The 22,784-nt window shown below is 41.4% G+C and overlaps 2 protein-coding genes across 13 annotated transcripts in view; both read right to left on the bottom strand.

Annotated features, from left to right (window-relative positions):
- Window positions 1-7,946, bottom strand: part of CadN (neural cadherin) — a 122,969-nt gene extending 115,023 nt beyond the window's left edge. For all 12 annotated transcript variants that reach the window (XM_033380622.1, XM_033380623.1, XM_033380624.1 and 9 more), the window contains exon 1: window positions 7,886-7,946. The gene's annotated coding sequence lies outside the window, so the exon portion shown is untranslated. The remainder of the gene's footprint in view (window positions 1-7,885) is intronic.
- A 587-nt stretch (window positions 7,947-8,533) lies between these two features.
- Window positions 8,534-10,366, bottom strand: LOC6903229 (uncharacterized). Its single transcript, XM_002132894.3, has 2 exons — window positions 9,311-10,366; window positions 8,534-9,253 (listed from the first exon to the last, which is right to left on the bottom strand). Exons 1-2 carry the CDS (start codon window positions 10,222-10,224, stop codon window positions 8,620-8,622), a joined length of 1,548 nt encoding a protein of 515 aa, XP_002132930.2. The 5' UTR covers window positions 10,225-10,366; the 3' UTR covers window positions 8,534-8,619.
- Window positions 10,367-22,784: the final 12,418 nt, after the last annotated feature.

Raw genomic sequence — 22,784 nt, 5'->3', positions numbered from 1 at the left:
AAGGAAGCACGCAAAATGCGCGCCATATGATCGAGTAAACACGAGAGGGCCAGAGGAATGCTAGGGGTGCTGCAGCGAGAGAGAACCTGAGAAATGGGAGCACGTCAAGTGGTAAATGCAAGGACCCTCGCACACACCTACACGCACGCACACATAGAGGGTGTAAGAGTGGAAATCCTAGCCAAAAAAGTGCCATGTTCTTAGGGAGAGTCTGCGTTGTTTATGTGCGATGATGCCTCCACTAGACGACGGTCCACGAATACACTCAAACGGACACACAGATACACTCAACCCCAGCAGATACGCATGCCACACGCACACACACACACAGGCACACACAAGCACAGCTGGGAAACAAGTTACCGTTAAGAAACCCGTATCGCACGTGCCTCCAATTGGAAGAAGAACAAAACGGTAACGCACCGAACGCGACGGCAGCAAACGGAACTCTGAGTGCAACTCTGAGACGACAATTCGCAAGGAGCGGCCGCGAAACGGAACGGAACGGAATCGGAACACGCCACGAGCGAGAGCGCGAGCGAGAGGGAGCGACATTTTGCAGACTGTTTTGGTGAATGCAGTTTGCTGGTTAGTGGATGATGGACCAAGACCCCCCCACCCCCCAAGGCAGGAGTACTTGAAGCTGTGGAGCGGGGGCAAGGGGGAGTTGGATTAGGGGCGGCAGAAATGTTGCCCCACGAATTTCTGTAATTAAGCAGCAAGTATGTAGTGGCACGAGGGCAAGAGGGTGCTGCGTAACAAGGAAAGTGGAAGCGGAAGAGGGGAAGTGCTGTAGCGTCATAGAAGGAGGAGGGAAGAGGCTGTTAAGACCGGCGTTTGAGTGGTGGCAAGGGTTACGGCAGTTTTAATTTCAAATTCAAAAAGAAGGCCAATTAATTAACCGAGAGAGTCGGATTTAAAACGGCAACCAGAAGGTGGAAAAGGCACAGATTGTTCCACAAAAGATGGTGTTGATGAAGAGATGGTGATGATGGTGATGCTGATGATGGTGATGCTGGTGATGGTGCGATGTTGTTGACAGCACTCAGGTGGGCTAGGGTCGTCGGTTCCCTTACAGGAATTGTGCGTTAAAACTTTTCCACTAAAGCAGGGTAAAAACTTGATTTCCACGGAATGCAGAATAATTGCTTGACAGTTTTCCGCGAAACCCCCAAAGAAAAAAGGAAATTGATTGAAAATGGTTCAACTTTATGTATTGTAAAATTCCTAATGGAAATATCGAAGGTTGATTTTCACTGAGGGAGGAATTGAATGAGTGGAAGATTGTGGCTATAATTATTGTGGGGGGAAAAGTGGGTGAAACTTGTTTATTTGAGTTGAAGAAAATACTGCAAAGCCCTGCTGGAGATCATCTTAAATCACGTTCGCTTTCCCTTTATTTTAAGGAACCCCAAGGGCCCAAAATGCTCGCCGATTATTCGCAGTCTCTGGCCATAAATCCCCGTCTAGACCGAACAAACTTTTCAATCTGGCACCAAAGTAGAATAAACTTTCCAGCATCTATCAAGTTTTCATTTCCTTTCGATTATTTTCCCCAATTGCTGTTTTTTATTCATATTTTAGGGGCTCTGTGGCAGCATTCGTTGAATATTTTCATCGAATTTCATATTCATGGCGCGTTTTTGCTGTTATTTTTATTAGACGGGGGGAAAGCGCCAAACGAAACAAAAATCAACAGCAAGAAAATTCTAACCGAAAATGTTTACATTTCATCACTTTTTTCTTTGTATTTTGCGGTCTATATTCAAGACCCTGCCCTGGGCATAATTTCACTCATTAAAATTCCATAAAATAAGGCGAGAAGATGTAATTGCTTTTCACTTTTGATTGCATCTCGTGTCGATAAGAAATGATTGGATTGCAGCAGCACCTTGGACCAATTAAGAGCCGCTCTCAGGCTCCCAGGTTGTCAGGTATCTTTGGATCTGTGTCTCGTGTCTCTCATCTCGAGAGATATCCTGCTGTTCTCAGTCTCCCTCTTATTCTCCGATTGTCTCAACATTTGGTCACACATTGTCGGCACATGTTTGCTTTATGAAATATTCCCTTACCCCGAAAACTGTTTAAAACACAACAAAAAAGATGAGCATATGGGCAGACACATGCCCCAGCCCCAGCCCTCGCCCTCATATAAGGTTCAATTTCGTTTGGATTAGTTGACCTTTTCGGTGGAGAACTGCAGCACGCATGCGCACACGCGTTTATTGTTATTATTTTTCCTTTTTTAAATTTTTATTATTTTGACTTTATCAGAAACCGCTTATCCATCACTTAATGCGATTCGGGGGAGGGTGTCTTCCTCTCTTGATGTGGGAACATGTCCGGGCCTGGGTCTGGGGTCTGTGCCGATGATCATGATGATGACATTATGGGGTCCAGTAACCCCAGACCCAGACCCAGACCCGGACCAGCATCATTTTCATGCGGTTGCGTTTGCGGCTGCAGTTGCGACTGATCGCATAATTACAGGGGCTGGGGCCTCAAAACAAAAGTCGCATTCGATGATCATTCCGGGCAGTAGCCTGACTTTTGTCTTTCTTCTTTCGTCGAGTGCTTCGCTTCGCAGTGGCTGCAACAGCTGTCACTGCCACTGCCACTGCCACATCGGACTCTCTCTCTTTTTTTTAGTGCATTTTTATGTCACAATAAGTCGGGCGCAACAATTCCATTTAATGCGCTTCATTTGTCGCTATATTGTGACATTTGCTTCATTTGTCATCAGTTCATTAGTCATCCAAGGACCTGCCAGGACAGCAAAGGATAGGGAAGGGCCAGGGAAATAGACACTCCCTGTCATTCGATATGTGTCGATATCGATGAATTTGTCACTAATTTATGTTGCTTCAGCGACACCTAAGGGAGAGGCAATTAAAACGCGTGGGATACTAAAAAAAAAACAAAGGAAACTTGAAGCACTGCAGAGGGTTGCCAATGCCATGGGGATAGTCCGTCATTTAGGGCAAATACTCGGATGGGATCTTGGTTTTATGGGAAGAAAATTGTAGGGAAATAAGTGAATGGGTGTGTGGGGAAAAGAAAAGACAGCAGAAGGCCTTTGAGTTATTCAAGATAATATTTTCAGCAGTTTTATCTTCGTTCGAGGCTAAAATTAACCGAATTTTCAATTAAGAAGCCCAATAAAACATTAACAAAAAATAATACAAGCCCTTGTTTAACTAAAATAGAAATCTATGAGAGGCACATTTTACTCGTATTTTTCCAGGTTTTTATCTGTATTTTATTTATAAATTATCTTAAAATTATATTGTTATTTTGGGGATATTATGGGATTTACTTAATGAAATTTTATTAGCTATTCCTTTTTGATTCTGTCTACCATTTTCTGCAATCTTCTGCCCATCTTCCTGTTTTCTTTTCGAAACTGTTGTGGCATGAAAAATATAAAATATATCCTTGCATCTGCTCCTCTTATCCCACTTGTCATGCTGTGGCGTCAGCATTTCAACTTTGCATTTAAACATTTATCTTCATTTCGCCAAAACAACTCATAGTCGCATTTCCCACATTTCGGATAGCCATGGTTGATTCTGCTGCTTTTGGCCATATTTGGCCATGGTTATGGCTATGGTCATGTCTGGCCTGTTACCAGTGGGGACACATGGCTGACCAGTGCACTGACAGGGGACCCTCGCCCCGAGACTGAAGTGCACGGCAAAGAGCACGTTTAACACCCCAGAAGCAGCCAAAAACCATCATCATCATCAGCTGGAACACTCCTCTTTGGCTCGGGCTCGGGCTCAGGCCGAGGGGAACTGAGCAAACAAACAGAGAAGGACGAACCACTCAAAGGAGCACCATGAGACAGACAGTGAAAGAGAGAGAGAGGGAGAGAGAGTGTACCCATTCCTGTGGCTTAGCACTCGACTCGAGTCACGTAAATGTCCGACCATTACTCTCCTCTCGCTGTCTCTCTCTCTTGATGTGTTTTCCCTGTCGTTCTTTCTGTTGACATGCTCGGAGCCCCGACCTCGACTCCGATTGCGACTCCGAAAGATGTTGCTACCAATTTCGGTGGTAGTTCTCCTCTCAAGTGTCGTTAATGCCCCCAAAACTTTATTTATTTATACGAAATCGAATGCTGAAGTGTCCTGTTCAGTCGCTAATCATGTTTTTAGTGTGAGCTGTCAATGTACCTGGGCAAATACATACATATATATCTATGGGTAATATCTGGGAGAAGCTTCCCCCCGCGGGTAATTTTCTTTAAGTTCCCTGACAAATCCCGCCCTCAGGCCATTACTTCCCACTTTCAGGGCACATAAAAATATCATAAAGATTTCCCGAATCTGTCTTCCCTCAGGATTTTTCCACTCTGTGTCTTTCTCCTGAATGTCTGTTAAATTTTGCGCAAATGCCAAAGTTTACACGCATCAGCAAGAGCTTCTCCACAGGAAGCGAGTGGGCGGGACACAAGAGGGGCGGCGGGGAGAGTGTGAAAAACTTTAAAGAAATCCGAATAAAAGCAATGCAATATCAAAAGTTTCACTGCCAGTTTTTGTTCGGTCTTTTATTTCTTTTTTCGGGTGTGTTTTTTGGTGTGGGCGCCACACGCTGTGGTGGGGGCGGCCGCGTATTAAGCAATTTTTCAGAGCAGTTTCACAGCAGTTTCAGGGGCAGACACTCGCACAAGTCTGGCTGGAGAGCAATCCAGAGATAAGTGTTTGTTTTAGGGGGTCTATTAGGAGCGACACTAACAAATAATGACAATTGATATGTCTGGCATTGATCGAAAAGACCGAAAAGGCTTCCTGGCAATTTAGAGTCCAAATTATAACTACAGAATGGGTCCTTTGTGCCCGTAACTTTCTTAATTAAAACTCAATAGAGCGCACGTTGAGTGCCTTCGGGGCACGGGAATGTTGAAAACAAATTGCGAACAACATTCTCAAGGGGAAATTATGTCAATGCACAATGCAAAACTAATTTGGCAACTTGGCAGCGCCCGAAACGAAACCTTCTTTTGCTTTAGACGCAACTTTGATGAAATCCTTTATTGCGGTGCTGCTGCTGCTCCTGGCTCCTGGCTCCTGGTGTTCCTGAAGTATTGTGTAGTGGATTCCATGGCCTATCGCCAACACTTATCCACCATACCAGCAACTAACTCATAAAGCCAGAGCCAAAGAAAGAGGCAAGTGCAACTTTTACAGTTTTCTAGCCAAGAAAACAAAAAGCATAACCGAAAACTGCTGCGTTGTGGCAAAACTTTCTTAATAGATTTCTGCTCTGCGATAAACTTTTTCCCAATACAACGAAAACATCGAAGGAATAAAGAAGCAAACCAGAAGCAATACTTTTTTCTCGCACAGAACTCCTCTAACGAGACGGGGACGTAGACGGAGTCGGACACAGAGTCGGAGACGGAGACGGAGACGTAGACGGGAATCGTATTGTGGCCATCTTTTCTCCTAAATTCAGTTTAGTTATAGAAATTGATTTTCATCCTGATGCCGGCATCTTGGGTTTGTATTTGGGCTTAGGCAAAGTTTCCCCTCAGCTTTTGTTCGGCGGGTGTGGAGCTGGGCCTCGTCCTTCATCCTTCATTCTAATGCCGGGCTTATTGTTTACACATCATATTACATTATGGCTGCTATATAAATGATAATCTAATTGGTTTTGTTCGAGATTCTGCCTGCCAGTGTTGATAAACTTGTGTTGACGTAGTTGAAGAGGGAAACGGCAGAGTGCAGCCGAAGGAGAGGCATGGCAGTGGTAGGGATATACATATTAGAAAAGGTTTTAGTTTGGCTGAGAGTGAAAACCTATTTCCATGAGCAGCCAGTGTTGGAAAGATCAACAAGGTGGGTTTAGAGAGGAAAAGATTGACCTAAATGGTATTAGAATAGTTTCAACAATCAGTTTATTGTTTCTGAAGGGAAAGAGTATGTAAATTAACCAGAGAGTGTTGTGAAGATCATTAAAGAGTGTTGCTAAAGGGAATCGGAGGGACAGAAGGCGTCTTAGAGACATAAAGGTAGGGATATATAACTATCTGAACTATTTTTATAAACAGAGGGAGTTTTCAATTCCCACCTAGTGTTGTAAAACTTAAGCAAAAGTGCAGGAAATCTTCAGGAAAACAAAAGGGAAAACTACTTCCTTGAATAGATGCTTATAATTATAAAACTAAACATCTACGTATACATTCTTTGTTTCTTTGTGGCCCGCCAGTGTTGGTAAAGGCTTAGTTTCCTCATTACTTTGCCACTAAATGCGGATCCTTCTGTGTTCTGTCTTCTCTGTCAGCCAATTTCCAGCCTTCCCATTGGATCCCACTCGCTGTGTACAGTGTACACAGCCTACCCCATAAATCCCACCCCAGTAACAAGTTAATCTTCATTTTCCTGTTGCCTTTCTATTAAAATGCCATGCATCAAAGTGAACGACAAGTCAGAGATTTCTCGACTCACTGCAAAAATGCAAGGCACAGAGTTTTTCTGCTCCCTGCTCTCCTCTCCTCTCCGGTCCGTCTGTCAGGGACCTCATAAACTCAATTAGAATGAACGAGCGCAGAACTGGCATAAGAACTGGCTACAATCTGGCTGTGTATGTACTCCGTTTACTCTGTTACGGGCACCCACATGTAGATGTAGATGCAGATGCAGATGCAAAATGCAGCGACATTCTCTCTCTCTCTCTATCTCTGTCGCACTGATGGACTGATGGGTAATCCTGGACGGTTAATCAACAGCAACAAGCCGGAATAGCACTCATAATTAGGGGGAAACCGAACTCTGGGAAGAGGAAAAAGGAACTCCACCACCACTCCCTGGGAAGTAGGGAAATTGACTGCGGTTTGGGGTTGGTCAACTCAGTGTTTTTTTTTTTTGATTAGGCAGGAAGAAGTTTTGTGCGTTTTTGCCCTCCTGTCTTGGTTGTTTGTTTTGCGCTCCATTTAATAATTTAATGACAGCAAATTTGTTGCAATTGCACAGGCAATCCTGTGGGAAGTAGCCCTGCCGGAAATGAGTTCTTGATGGCATTCGGTGGCACTCGAGGACCACCGCCAGAGCCCAGGCCCCCAGACGAGAGACAAACAAAACTTTCAAGTGTCTGGTTGGACCCTGAACTCAACTCGACTCTACTCGACTCGACTGCTAATTAAGCCGTGTCCATGTCCATTGTCGGTTTCGGATTCGGGTTTGGGCTTGGGGTCTGGGGTTTTTCGGCTTCAGCTGGTGCTGATACTGCATTCGAGCCTGAAATAAATTAGAGTTGCGACACTTGAGCACGGCTTCCCCAAACTTTTTCTCCCCCATTCCCATTTTCAATGTCAGACAATGGCCCACGACGCGCCGTTTTTGTCTGTGGAAAATTTATGTGTCTGCATTTCATTTCGGTTGCAGGCGAAACTTCTGCCACACGCCGTCGCATTTTCATTGTTTTATTATTATTTGTTTTTTTTATTTGCAATATACTGTCTGGTCTTTTTGGGTATTTGCAATTAGTTTTTGTGGGGTGTGGACGGACGAGCCATAAGCCCGCAATATTGTTCAATAAATTTGCATTGATCATAAACAAATTGCAGTGTTTTTGCGGGTTTGTTTTTTACGTGCGTGCGTTCACTCGATTGGTTTTTGTCTGTGTCTGTGTGTGTGTCTGTGTCTGCCTTTCAATTGTTTAATAATTATGAAATACACGTTTCCATTCAACCGACGACAGCGAATTCTCATTTATTTGTTTTATTTATTTGAATTTATTTGGAAACATGAATTTCATTCGAAGCCTTTTGTCTAGCAATTATTTCATAAATGATTAAGCAACAATAATTATGGACTCTGAATGGCAGTACTGGTAGAACATGATCTACCTAATCAATCTATCCAAATTATTCATTCATTCTTACCCTAATATAATGTAAAAGATACAATTTTTAGGCACTGTAACATTGTGTCAGCCAATTCATTTGGCATCTGAAAATAAACAATGAAAGAAAAGAAATAAGTATTATTACTTGGCGGTTAATGATGGACAATCAGCAGAAGATGGAATATTTCTAAGGGGAATATGAGAGGCAGGGACCTTCTCCCAATATAAACTGAAGAGATGATACTCCCAATCAGAATAAAACTCCCCAAGAAGAGCATGAATCCGTCAAGCTACAAGAGACTTCCACGAACACTGAAGACTACAAATCCTCAAAAAGGAATGAATAATTGGTGTAAAAATATCGATAAAGATGATAAATGGTATATTTTATTCGTATTTTTCATAATTTTCTCCAAGTAATATTCTTTATTCTTGGTAATCGAAGAGTATAGGGGATTCAATGCATTGACTGACTGAGTATCGAGTATAAAGTAGAGCCGCGGCCCTTGCCACAACCTTCTCAATCTATGGCTTCTTGGAATTGAGGATCCGTGTACATGTGCTTAGACGTGCACAGACTGTGGATTCTGGGGACGGAAACGACCAGGGTTCCCCTCCCCATTCCCTCCCCCTACTATTCCCTGAAACAATATCCCACCCCCAGCCGCATTCGAACCATTGTAAATGCCAATTAGACTGTTTTTATTTAAACTTCAAGATTTTGGGTTCCCTGAATACCGTTCCTGCTGCTGTCCGGACGGATCCTGTCTGTCAGTAGCCCAACAGGTTCATAACCATATGATATAGCCAGACGATCCACATCGGCGGCTGCTTCATTTCGCAGGGTATTCCATACCGATTGAAGCTCTTGAAGATGGAACGCCCTTGCCTGTCGCTGTAGCATTTTTTTTTGGGACTGGGGGTGCCTTTGATGTCGCATTTGCCCCACCAGCATTTGGTGGGTTTCTTGCACGGCGGTGGCTGGACCTTTTGGGGCCAGATCATGGACATGAGGGTGCTCGACGGTGCCTTACACTTGGGGCATGGTTTGGGTTTGGGTTTGGCCTTGGGGCATGTTGCTGGCTTTGCCTTGGGGCATGTTGCTGGCTTTGCCTTGGGGCAGACGGCTTGGGGCTTGCCGGAGCAGTAGTTGAGCAAACCCTTGATCCTGGGACAACAGTCGAGGCTCCACTTGCTCCTGGCCTTTACTCGACTCTTCGCGCGGCAGCAGAAGCCTCCCTCGCTGTTCGTAACCGCCGTCACACAATAGGAAATCAGCAGGATGCCCACAAGGATGCCGGCCGCCGTTTTCACCCACCTGTCTGCATCCTTGAGGTCCACAAATAGCTTGACGACATAGTAGCCCAGGGTGATCCAGAAGCTGATCGTGCAGATGGCAAAGAACCTGAAGGGAGGCTGCCATTAGGGATCGGGAATCTGGGATCTAGAAGGGGGTTCTTACATGAGCACGCCCATGATCTCAATGATGAAGGTGACAATCTGATTGATTCGCATGTCCCTAAACAGCTGGATGCCCGCGTCGTTGTTGTTTCTGTTGTTGTAGCTGTTGCTGGGTGGGGATCCCCCATATGCGTCGTCAAACTCTACCAGACCCTGACCGCGTCCACTTCCGGTGGCGCCTGCTCTTGCCATTACGCTTGCGCCAGCTCTCGAGACGCTTCTCGAGCCCTCATTGCAGATACTGCCCACAGTCCCGGTGCCACTGTTGCCGTAGGCTCTGGCTCCGCAGTCGCTTACTCCACCGCCGGAGGCTTTCGGCATCCCGAAGCCGCTGCCCTCGAAGGCGCTTATCCTGCCGGAGGCTTCGCCTTCGACTCCACTGAAGCCGCTGCCCTCGGTTCGGACCACGCTGCTTGACACTTGCTGTGGCACGGGTAAGGCCGGCTGCGTGCGACTGGTGCAGACGGCGTTGCAGCCCGTGCCGTAGCCGCAGCTCTCATCGCAGTGCAGCTCCGCACTGCAGAGCCTGTGTCCGGGGCCCACCAGATCGCCGGTGCCCTCCGGCACACGAACCCCAAACGTGTCGCGGATATTGGAGTGGCGCACGTACGAAGACGTATTCGCAGGCTGCTCGTGGCCGCATGTGATGTCGACCACCGCCGGCACTATGGTGCCCGCCGGCAGGGTGCTGTACCGCTCCCCAAACGAGTCCTGTTCTTTGAAGTTCATGTGCCGGTCCTCGTCGAGGGGATCTTCCCCCGAGGGGGGTTCCCCGTTGCCGGCAGGACTTCTGGGTCTGCAGGGCTTTCCGCCATTGGCCCGCGCCCTCCTGAGGGCCTTGCACTTCTGGCACGGACACGGCGCCGTGCACAAGTGGCGCATGGCCTTGCTCAGGCTGTAGTCCATCATCGCCATGGTTCTTGCACCACACAGGATCCTCCACAGGATCCTCCGTCCACGGCTTAAGTTTGAGTTTTGTGCGCCAGGTTTTATTTCTATTTTTTGGACCTTGGGGGAATGGGGTGTTGACTGATGTTTGGGTTCGAAACGACTAAAACAAAGGCCACTTTTCGGATATTGCCAGATAAAGAAAACGATCAAGCATCGAAGAATCTGTTTCTGCTTCGTTTTTGGATGAATTTTAATTAAAATAATCAATTCGCAATCGGAAACCGATTTATTTCCCATCAAATTCCCAAACAAAGAATAAACCATATTCAATCATCTTCCGTCCAAATTCCGGCTACTCTTCAATGTTTGCTGCTCTTAAATACCCCAAAATCTCATGCATTTTGTATGCCCGATGCAATGTCATTGATCCACATTGAAAATGCAGCAAATCTTGTCAGTGACAGGCCAAATGCAGAGAGCCTTAAATGCCAAGGACATGGCCAGGACAGGCAGTGTCGGCAGGTCGGCTGAAAGGCCAAAAGCCAGAAACTGTGAAAATGTCAAAGTTAAGAGAAGTCAGCTGTTCCAAAGGAAAGCCAGCCAGCCAGGCAAGGACAAGCCAACAAAAGCAATAAGGACAACTCGAACAGGCAATAAAATTGTGGGTATAACCACACAAAAAACCACTCAGACCCAGCAGTATATATGCTATATAGAGTGACGATATATAGCAGATAAAACCAAGTTCAATATATGGTCAAGTGCAGTGGCAGACCCTAGCCAGAGAGCTGGCCGTGAGGAGGGGCACAAATAAATTAATTATTAATACGATTTTGGCAAGCCACACAGCTGGGCACACTGCCAAAAAAAACCGAAAGACAAAAAGGAAACAAGAGGCACCACTCGAGTGCTTTGTTATTGTTTTGTAGGAAAAGTTGCCGCCTGAAAGGCATTAGCCAAAACTTTTCCAAAGCTTATTTTATTCAATATTCTTATACGTATACGTATACGTATACGGGTGAAAAGTGCCAGACACCACTGGGGATTTATTTAAGTGGCTTTAAAGGCCGCCCCGCCACCGCACCGAGCCCCCACGAGCCCCAAGAAGATGCAAAAGTTTTGCATTTCATTTGTATACTTTGCATAAATTGAAAAGCCAAATCCGAAGCCAAAACCCAGCCAAAGCCCAAGCCAAAGCCAAATGCCTCTAATTAAACTGTCAATACGAAATGGAAGCAACAAATCGTAGCGGAATAATTTATCGGCACTAATGGGCGCCCCCACCCAAAAAAGAAGAGAAAAAAGGGAAAAATAAGGGGTTTTAATAGAGGATGTTCGGGCGGAAGTTGTCTTCTGAATAATTGACTTTAGACCTAATTGCTTTCGAGAGGCCGAGGACTAGACAATCGAAACAATTGAGAATAGAAAATGAAATTCAATATCAACGAAGGCCTCTAAGCCACAGCCTTCGGGGGGTGTTGGGGCGTTGGTCCTTTTCTGGTCAAGTTCATTCGATTATCTAAAATGATGGCAATTAAAATTAATTTGCATTCGGCTTCCGCACCAAGAACAAAAAAACTCTACCATCAAATGGAGAATTAAAAGTAAATTGAAAGTGAAATTAATTGCAGGCCCAGCGCGAGGGTGCACAGAGTTCATCAGACTCTCTCTCTCTCTGTCTCTGTGGCCCATTGCAATTAATTGTTTAATGAATGCATCATCAGAAGAGCACAATTTACTGGGAAAAAGCACTCGAATCTCTGGGATCTTGGATCGAAAGTACTCGTGCCTGCTCCTTCATCATTTATCAATTTCATTTCACAGTTTGCCGGCGAGTACGAGTACGAGTCCGAGTATGTATCATTTTTCTTTACCCCGTTCTTCAGTGGAGCACGGATTTCCATTCAACAAAGTTAGTCAGTCTGTCCGTCAGTTAGCTCTTGGTCAGTAGTCCCTAAAGTTGGTCGGTTTTGGATTTCCAGAGACCGGCGACACTTGACACGAACCGAAAACTAACTGCGGCTACGTGAGAGATTGGAGAGACACAAGGGCCCTTCTCTTTGCCCGCTTCCTTTTATTCGTTCGCTCATTCATTCATTCGTTCTGTGATTCAGTCAGGCATTCACTCATTCATTTCGGTCAGCGTCGAACAAAGACGCCTCTGGTCAGCCAACTGTTGACATTGCTAAATGAATGAACCCTAGTTAAGTTACAAAATTGCAGCGAGAAAAAAGGAAAAAAGAAGCGGACAGGAAGAGGAATTTCGGAATGGAACAAGGACGAATATGGGATGCTCTAACAAGGCAGAAAACTATGTTTTTCCAACACGCAAAAGTCCGGAAATGGATTATCCTGAAAGGCCGGCTTCTGGGATACTCTTTCCATCTAAAAACCCCCTTCCTTCTGTGTTTAATCTCTCAACAAACAAAGGCAAATGCTTCAATTAATGAGTAGTTTATTTGTATTAAAAATTATCCATAGATTGAGTAAACTTTTCCGTTTTTCTACTATTTTTGTTTTGTATTATCTATAATATCTTGCATTAAAAAAACCACATAAATAAATTATTTGAGCTGCATAAAAAAACACATAATATGCGCGTGCGATACCCTACCTTCCCTGCGAGTTTTGCCATTATTTTCCATGAAGGCAGATGATGGGCAAAAAGGGAGAGATACATGCATACTAAAAGAGAGTAAGCGAGAGGGGGATACACTCGGGAGAGTGCAAATCAAATGCATTAAGCGCAACGGTAACTGAGAATGCTCGAATATCAACCTGAAGCTATCTGCAGGCTCTGGCCGTTCCATTTATCCATTTAGCGAGAGATGGAAAAAACTATTTCCTTTTTCCCTGCTCTCTCTCTCTCTCTCTCTCGTGCGAACACTTTGCACGTAGCTGCAGTTCAGAACAAAGCCTGGAACTGCAGATAGGGTGGGGGCTAAGGGGGCTAGGGGGAAGCTAGGATCCGGCGTAAATCCCATAAAAATGAAAATGGCCAAGGAAGTTTGAAATTGCAATTTAATTTCGACCGCAAACACGAACCTGAACCTGTTCCGAGAGCAGTGGACCAGAACCCTTCCTGCAGGAAACTAATGGCGCCAGAGATACGGCGATAGCGGCGGGGGCGGGTGGGGGGCTACGGATCCAAGGATGGAGTTTTTCCCGATGCTGTGAGGGTGGGTTCTAGCCCCTAGCCCCCATATTGATGGCTGGGCATGCATTATAACGACCCCATTTGGTAACCTTTGCCCCTGCCTTCGACTCTGAGAAGTTTGTTTGTTTGTTTGCCGCATGCCGGCGACTCCCACTCGCCCCCGCAAGTCACATGTGTGTGTCGCATTTATCACTGAATCGCATTTTAACCACAGGATATTTGATCTTGTGCCATTTGACATAAGTCTTGGGGAGACCAGGGCCCCTGGACCACGGACCATGGACCACTCTCCTTCCACTCCGACATGTGGATACACATTTGCCAAATGCGCTGCAATCCACTGGGGGGATTAGGAGGAGGAGCTCTGTTTGTGCTCTCGAAAATCAATAAACTGATAAACATATTGCATTGTGCCGTGTATCATGGCTGAAAATTGAATCGAATTCCGTGCGGGAAAATGGGAAAAAGCCAAAACGCTAGTCCAATGCTAGTCCAAATTTATGACAAAAGTTAAGCAGCCAATCGATGGGGGATTGTGCAGCGAAATTTAAGCCAAATTTTGGCAAATATTTCGTTTAATTTTTGGGCTTAATGAGAGTTCAAACATAATGACTGGACTTTGTTTGGCCGAAATTAGTTATAGTTTAAGGGATTTGCATTCCCCCCCCATGATACCTGCCTTGACCATAATCCGCTCTCATTATGCTTTAATTAACCAAAACTTTCGTAGTATTTCCCGTTTAATTTCCAACTCCTTAATTATTCTATTCAATTCAGTTTTCTCTCAGAAATTCGTCTCTTTTAGAGCTTTCGTCTGCTCGAATTAGTTTAATCAAATGAAAGCGAATCGGGCCCCCGGGGGGGAGCATTCCAGGAAAGGACTGCAGGGGCATCTCTCGGCACTTGGCTTCTCATTTCAAAGGCAGAACTCAAGACTTGACTCGGGGAAGCAGCAGCAGCAGCAGCATCGCTTGACTTGTTTAAATGCCAGGAAAAGCAGTGAAGCATACCCCCTCCCCCACCATCCCACATTTTTCTCCTGTTGGGGCAGAAAATATTTGCCTTTGTTATTGGATCAGTTTTTCCTTGGTTTCGGGAGCTGCCGATAAAACAAAGCGTCATTGGGGGATGGGTATCCGAAAGTTTGGCATAATAAAATATTATGATTATGTTGTGGCAGGGCCAGAGGAGTCCACGATTTGACGCCCCAAAGCATAATCAAGAGAAATATCAATGATTCAATTCATGACAAGTGTTTGCCCGAGTCAAATTTGTTGCTTGTTTTTCCATCAGTCCACGAAGTACATCTCCATTCCGGCGTACCCTCATCGACCTCATCATTATCGTGGGGCTGCTGCTTGAATTTTTATGAGAAAAGTGGCCCCATAATCATTATGTATGAGTGCCATTACCATCCCATCCCATCGCCCCCCCCCACACACACCCCGAAAACCAGCAAGACAATCATTATCGTTGATGGAGCCCCACCCCCACCACCTCTCATCAATGAGTGTGCAAGCGAAAGGAAAAACTATTTTCCCATTTTCCTGGCACACTGCTGAACATTTGATCAAGTAATTTGTCAATAAAACTAAAGATGAATCTTTATATGAGTTGCACTCGTTATATATGGACCCCACTGATGATCTACGGTCTAGACGGAGTGACATTATATGTATTTGCTGCATAAAGATTGCGAGGTAGATAGCCAGAGCAATGAACTTGACAAAGGAGCTGAGGATTAATGTTAGATTTTTCAACAGGAAGCTTTTAAAATCGGCTCCATGTTCATCTCTCGGTCTCGTCCGATATTTTACTCACTTCTGCGCGAGCAATCAAAGCGAGTGAGCCGGGGGTGAGCCGGGTAGCGAAGCGTATATGCTGGGGGCTTGCCCTCTCGTATAAGTATAAGTAGCTTGAGTTTCAAAGAAAAGCCTGTAAAAGAAGGTCACGCGTGAAAACGGATAAGATTTAATAGGCCATAGTCCCAAGAAGGTCCTTCGGAATCCTATAATTTTGAGAAAGAGAAAAAGATAGGTCCCTGTCTCTCCAATTGATTTGCATATGTGGTATCGTGAGATTATTTTTAGAGTATTTTGAGCGTGTGCCTTGCCGCCGTTATTCTTGTCCTTTGCCTATTCCATTGCTGTACTCCTGTGGGTGAGAGAGTAGGTATCAGGGACCTCGCCCAGAGAGTAGCCCGAGAACGGGCCGATAGGAGGTCCTATTCAAGGGGAATTTACTAATAAAGTGATGTGGATCCCATGTGGAACTCTTGGCTCTGCACGTTTGAATGCATACTGACAGACGGATGGACCCTCGAAAGAGAGCAGCTGCGGTGAAGACGTCAACTTGGTCCTAAATAAGTGTTGCTGAAAGCAGCCCAAATTCCAAGTCATCTTTCTTTATTTGCCACATATGTTCTACAACGCCTTTCCGGGCCTCATTTAAATAATATTAAATGTAAATCAAAAATAATTTGTTTAAATTAACGAAAATATGGCTTTCATTAAACCAAACAAAAAGACGAAAACAGAAACCATGATAAATTATTCCACATGCTTTGGCGTTGGCTTTATTCAATCTTCATCACTTTCATCATTATTGAGGCCCTCGGAGAATCTTTATATGTAAATTAACTTGATGGAGGCCTTCTCTGCCTCCCCTATCATTAAACGTTTTTAAAAAGCATTAAAACAACAGCCCCAGGTTTATTTGCAGTCGTTTTAACTCTTTGGGGGCCCCCCGGACCCCGATCCACTATGGTAAAGTTTGCGGTTAAAGCAAATATTTGCTGCACAAAATAAGCAAATTATATATATTTATGTGGGGGCCCATTAACAATTAATTACAATTGCCGAACGACAAGCGCCGACCGCTGGCCGATGGCCGATGGCCAGTGACCATCGCTTGTCGATGCTGACGATGATGATGATGATAACGTGGCACATACGCCCCGTTGAACGTGGCTAATAGTAGTAAGGATACGGGACAGCGACTTTTTACACTGAATTACCAAATTCGCAACATGTTGCAGCAACATTTGCTTAAGCATGTGCAGCTTGGCAACATGTTGAATGTAAGTGTGCATCATATTGCTATGTTATTACGTGATCATGTTAAATAAATACTTATAAGATATTTTATTAACATTGAATTGGGAACCAATTTCTGCTATGTTATTAACTGGTCAAGTTAAATAAATACTTATAGGATATTTTATTAACATTGAATTGGGAAAACAAATGTGTGAAGTTTCTGAAATTTACATCCTATAGAAAACATAGGTTGGAAACCTGGGTATCTAGATGTCCGTATAGAGGGTTGAATGGTAAGAGAACACAAATTAATGGAGATATATATAGGAGCACGCAAAGAATAAAATTATAATAGGAAGACATCAAAATTAATTAATGCTACTTAGAGTAAATATACGTCTGTCCCGTATCCTTACTACTTGGTGGCGCCACCTATCGGCGATAATGTGAACTAACTTCGATCTTAATCCTGTTTCTCAACCATGTAAAATCCTCTCAAATCGATCCTTCGCTCATTTATATTCTCTCTCCTCCCACTTACTGTCAATGAACCTGTTTTTACGATTGGTCCCGTGTTGCGATTCAAACAACCCTCAAACAGGTAGGTCATCCCTTTGCAATGAATCTAATGTGATAGTTTAGAGGTATTTTTTAAGTGTTTCCTGAAAAACGGTTTCGATGCCCTTGAACCTTTCTACTTTCTCTATAATTTATATTCCTCCTTTGTGTACCTACCACTGTCCCATAGCAAAGTGCCTATATAATAACTACTCACAGCTAACAGCTAGGACATAAACTAGTAATCTTTCAACAACGATGGATGACCTTGAAATCATTTTTATCGATTCCCAACCGGAATCAACCATAAATCTGGACTCTCAGCCGAGCTCCGTAGACCTGTCCTTGATTTTTGGGATTAAGACTCAAACCTATCTCGAGAGCAACTTGACCTGGTTAAGTGACATTAAATGGGATGATGACGACGATGACCCAAGGAATGCAACGTCTAATAATGATAATCCAGCATACATTTTCCCGGATGATGACAACATTTTCGATTTAGTAGATAATCAGGATGATGATAAAAGATCTCAACTCCAGGAACTACTTCGGGACGAAGATGATGATGACTTAATTGCTGCGGTAAAATTAGCTGAGGCGAAATTTTAATAATACGAATACATATTTATATAATAAGAATATTTTATGTATTTTTCTAAAAATAATATATACATATGTACATATATAATAAATATAACACATTTAACCACTATTTATTTTAAATGTTTCTGTTTTACTTTTGATTGGTTGAATTTCACTTCCTCTTATTACAAGAGAATCATAGGATTCGTTTGAAACAGGTTTCTTCCACGTGAGGATTACACAAAAAGAATAAGTGGATTTCAGGTAGAATAGAGGTTGTAACCTTTCCCTCATATTATTAGATTGACCCAGTAGGGATCGTTTGAAACAGGTTTGTGAACAGGTACTGTTGTTTTGGATATAAAAGATTAAGAAGGTGTTTGGGAGGGGCCTAAAAAGATACCATTTAAAAAGGAAACCCTTAGTCCTGTTTCAATAGTGAAAGTGGTTAGTTCGATACAAAAAAAAAAATAAATAAATAAATAAAACTTAAAATGGCATCAAAAGTTCAGTGCAACATGTGTGATAAGTCCGTTGACTTTTCAGAGTTTCAATCTCATTATGAGAGATGCTCTGATTTGCGTAATAATGTAGTGTGTGACCTTTGCTCTAAGTCCATCGACTTAATAGAGTTTGATAGTCATTATGAAGCATGCTTGGGACCTAGGAATGCTTTTGAGATTCTTATGAGCAAAGGATCTAATTCAAGTGATCTTCAAGGTGCTTCAACGTCAGGAGCTTCAAAACGGCCTCGATTGGATACTCCGATGGACCTAAGGATTATTGACTGTTCAATTTGCGGTGAAAGTTACCCTTCGTCTAGGGAAAGACGCCATATGATGTCGGACAAACATAAGAATGCAAGAGCAGCTCAACTAGAGGAAAATGAAAACGTTATTTTAATTTCAACGGAGTCGCGATTTCCTTTAAAATCATATCGTGTTCACTCAAATAAAAGTGAACAGATTGATTTAAAAGAGTTTTTTTATGATTGCAAAAATGATATTATCAATTTATTGCGTCACTGCATGAGTGAGTACAGATCCATAAAATACAATTTAAAAGTATATGGATTATACGTTAAAAACACTGATGATGAAAGCTTAACAGAAACAATGAAGCATTTCATTACGCCATACAACCCAATATATGAAAACGAGCTGATTGATGATCATCTAAATGATACAATAGAAAATTTGATAACTCTCAGCAGTGAATTCCAGGAGAAGGATTCAGGTTGGGCAATAAAGTGTTTTAAATATTTTGAACTTACCATGATAAAACTAGAGCATATCGCTGCAAACAGGTTTATCCAAGCTCCCAAAAAAATTAAGTCACGAAATGCACTCATAAATGTTAAAAATGACGATGATTTTTGTTTCAAGTGGTGTGTTTTAGCATCATTAGCCTATGGAACACACCTTAAAACTATATATCAAACAGCAGCATTAAAAAAAATTTCCCGAGATAAGTTAACAATACCATCATCCTATCGATGCGGAAACATACGGCAAGACATCATTTATTATGAAGGAGTAAGATTAAATTTTTCCGGAATTGAGTTTCCAATAACAAGCAAAGGAATCAAGCGATTCGAATCAGCAAATGAGGATTTTAGCATCAATGTTTATGAAGTCGATGAGAATGGAAAAAACGTTGTGGGACCCACAGTGAGGACTAAGAAAATTCGGACTCACCACATAAACTTGCTTGGAATTAATAGTGATAATATGCAAATGATGCATTATGCATATATAACGTGCATGAGAAAATTATGTTATTCACAACATAGTAAATCCCATAATACGGCATATTTTTGCGAGAACTGCTTGCAATTTTATAGTACAACAAATACTATACATGACACTAAAGAGTGTGGAAAAGTTGCTGCTTTGTATCCTGAACCTAATACCAAAACTGTATTCAAAAGTTTTTCTAAAAAACTATCTCCACCAGTAGTAATTTATGCTGACATCGAAGCAGTTTTGGAAAATTACGATATAAATCTTAATGATCCATCAAAATCATCAACTACTATGGCACAGAGGCATACAGCATGTGCAGCATCATTTTATATTGTACATAAATACAATGAACATCTAAATGAGATGTGGACATACGAAGGTAAATATTTTAACATTCCAGCAAAGGCAATAAACTCATAAACATTATGATTTCGTTATTTCAGGACCGGATTGTATCCAAAAATTTTGTCAAGCACTTAGGATGAAAACCGATGGACTTTATGAGAAGTACTGGAAGTCTTATAAAAAACCAATCTATCAGTTTAACATTTGGGAAGAGGATTACCAGGAACACGGTGAATGCTATGCCTGCGAGAAACAAATTTCTGATGATGATCGAGAAAAATTCTTTGATCAGTTTACAGGACAATATGTAGGTCCTATTCATAAGCTGTGTAAACAGACATTTAGATTAAGCGATCCCTTTTTCCCGGTAGTTTTTCATAACTTATCTCGTTATGATATACATTTATTTGTTACGTCAATAAAAGATGAACTAAGACCCATTCCTTGCAATAAAGAGTTATATATTGCGTTAACTCAAATTTGTAAGCTCGATGAATCTTATCTTCATCAATATAAAATTAGATATATAGATTCAAATAGATTTTTAAATTCAAGCTTAGAAAAACTCGCTAGTTATATGAACATAGCGAATTTTAAAATTTTGAGAAGTAAATATCAAGGTGAAAAATTTGATATGCTACGACGAAAGGGAGTATTTCCCTATGATTATTTGGATAGTTTTGAAAAATTTGATGAATCCCTGCTTCCTTCGCGAGATAATTTTTATAATTCACTGAATGATGAGGAATGTAGTGTTGAAGACTACAACTTTGCCCAGAAGGTTTGGAACGCATTTAATTGCAAATCTATTAGAGATTATTTAAAATTATATTTGGAAAGCGATGTTTTAATTCTTGCTGATGTATTTGAGAATTTTAGGAGTCTTTGTTCCCGAGTGTACAGGTTAGACCCCATTAATTATGTTACTGCTCCTTCAGTTTCATGGGATGCAATGTTAAAATACACAAGAGTAGAATTAGAACTTGTTAGTGATCCTGACATTTATAATTTTTTAAAAACTGCTGTTCGTGGAGGATTGACTCAATGCACTCAACGGATTGCAACAGCAAATAACAAATATTTAAATAATAAATTTAAGCCTAACGAACCCATAAATTTCCTTTCATATATTGACGCCAACAACTTATATGGATGGGCTATGAGTCAACCCCTTCCATTTTCTAATTTTAAATTTCTAAGTAACGATGAAATTTCATCTTTCAACGTTCTTAGCATATCGGCATCTAGTGATGTTGGATATATTTTAGAAGTAGATTTGCGATATCCTGATGATATTCATAATAAGCATAATAGTTTACCTTTTTGCCCCGAAAATAAGATTCCACCAGGAGGAAAGCAGACAAAACTAATAGCTGACTTAAGTGATAAAAAGAACTATATAATTCATTTGAAGCAGCTACAGTTATGTATAGAGCAAGGTATGATTTTAGAAAAAATATCTAGAGTTTTATCATTTAATCAGTCCTGTTGGCTGAAACCATATATTGACCTCAATACATCTCTTAGAAAATTAGCTAGCAATGACTTTGAGATAAACTTTTACAAATTAATGGTTAATGCCGTTTACGGTAAAACAATGGAGAATGTAGAAAAACGTCGTGAGGTTGCATTAGTTAAGCATTATGAGTCAAGACAAAACTCAGCAGGGTTTAGACAACGCATAGCAAGACATAATTTCCACAGTGTTGAAATCTTTGGAGATAATTTGGCTGCCATTGAATCAACTAAGTCCCGAATTTTTTATGATAAGCCCATATACATTGGAGTTAGTGTACTAGAACTTTCAAAATGGTTAATGTATGACTATTTCTATAATTTTCATTCTGTAAAATGTCCATCATCAAAAATACTCTATATGGATACAGATTCATTTATTATATCATCAGAAGAAGATTTTTATGATTTAATTAAATTCAATCCTAATCGCTTTGATACATCCAATTACCTAGCCTCAAACAGATTCGGTATCAATCTCGCTAATAACAAAGAGCTTGGATTAATGAAAGACGAAAATGCAGGAAAAATAATGACGTCGTTTGCAGGATTAAAAGCGAAAGCATACTCATATTTAATTGCTAAAGATGATAACACTGACTATAACGTAAAAAAGGTTAAAGGCGTAAAAAAGTCAGTAGTTAAACGATTAACTCATACTCATTATATTGAATGCATTAAACATAAAAAAACTTATTATGGACAACAGAGAGTTATTAGAAGTAGAGGTCATAAAATTTATACTGAAATTGTAAATAAGATAAGTCTAAATTATAAGGATGACAAAAGATTTATATTACCTGATAATATTTCAACATTAGCTCATAATCACTATGAAATTAAAAATATTTTAGGTGCTAGTAATAATACACAAAATATGGTATAAGTAAATTTAACATTATATTATTATTATTTTTAATTTGTGTATAATTAAAACTATATTTCAATGTAAAAAAATACACAAAAATAAATTAAATCTGATAAATATTTTGCGTGCTTAATTATTTTAATATACTCTTTTTATCTATCCATGAATTGTGTGTTTCATCGAAACCTAACCATTTAACAAAAACTTGTTCTTTTTTCCTTCTAAGTATTTTTTCCACTAAGAAAGCATTTTCATCTTTAACTTTTTGGAGTTCTTGATCATAAAATGAGCCTTTGATCATTTCCCCCTTATAGTCCTCCAGCTCATATGTTACAGGATTAGTAGACTTTACTTTTAAAATTTTAAAAACTTCGGCTGTCCAGTTTGGATCATAGCCCTTTGTAAAAATACCTTTATATTTACTTATTCTAACAGGATCACCAATGGAAAACTTGTGTTTAGGAAATACCTTACAAATATTATAAGCTGTTTTCAAAATAAACTCTTCATTTTGTTTGTTTACATCTATAGGCCTCATTTTTATAGTACGGTGATATGAATTATTATAATCTTTTAGTAAGTCATGCAAGATATAAATCCACGTATGATTACCCTGCATACTAAAGATTTTCCACATACGATTTTTTAATGTTCTATTAAAACGTTCACAAATAGATGCTTTAAGGTGTGTATATGTATGGTAATGGTTAATGTTATTCTTTTTCATTAACTCTCCGAAGGCTACATTAAAAAACTCCTTTCCTTGATCAGAT

This window comes from Drosophila pseudoobscura, chromosome 4 (genome assembly GCF_009870125.1).
Source record: "Drosophila pseudoobscura strain MV-25-SWS-2005 chromosome 4, UCI_Dpse_MV25, whole genome shotgun sequence".
In the NCBI taxonomy this organism is placed as follows: Eukaryota; Metazoa; Arthropoda; class Insecta; order Diptera; family Drosophilidae; genus Drosophila; species Drosophila pseudoobscura.
The sequence above is the reverse complement of the archived record's forward strand: the minus strand, read 5'-3'. Positions and strand labels throughout refer to the sequence as shown.

Excerpts from the sequence above, each read along its gene's own strand:
- LOC6903229 (XM_002132894.3), bottom strand. The coding sequence starts at position 10,224 with ATGGCGATGATGGACTACAGCCTGAGCAAGGCCATGCGCCACTTGTGC. Across the intron at positions 9,254-9,310 it reads GAGATCATGGGCGTGCTCAT|GTTCTTTGCCATCTGCACGA; the intron begins GTAAGAACCCCC and ends GCCTCCCTTCAG.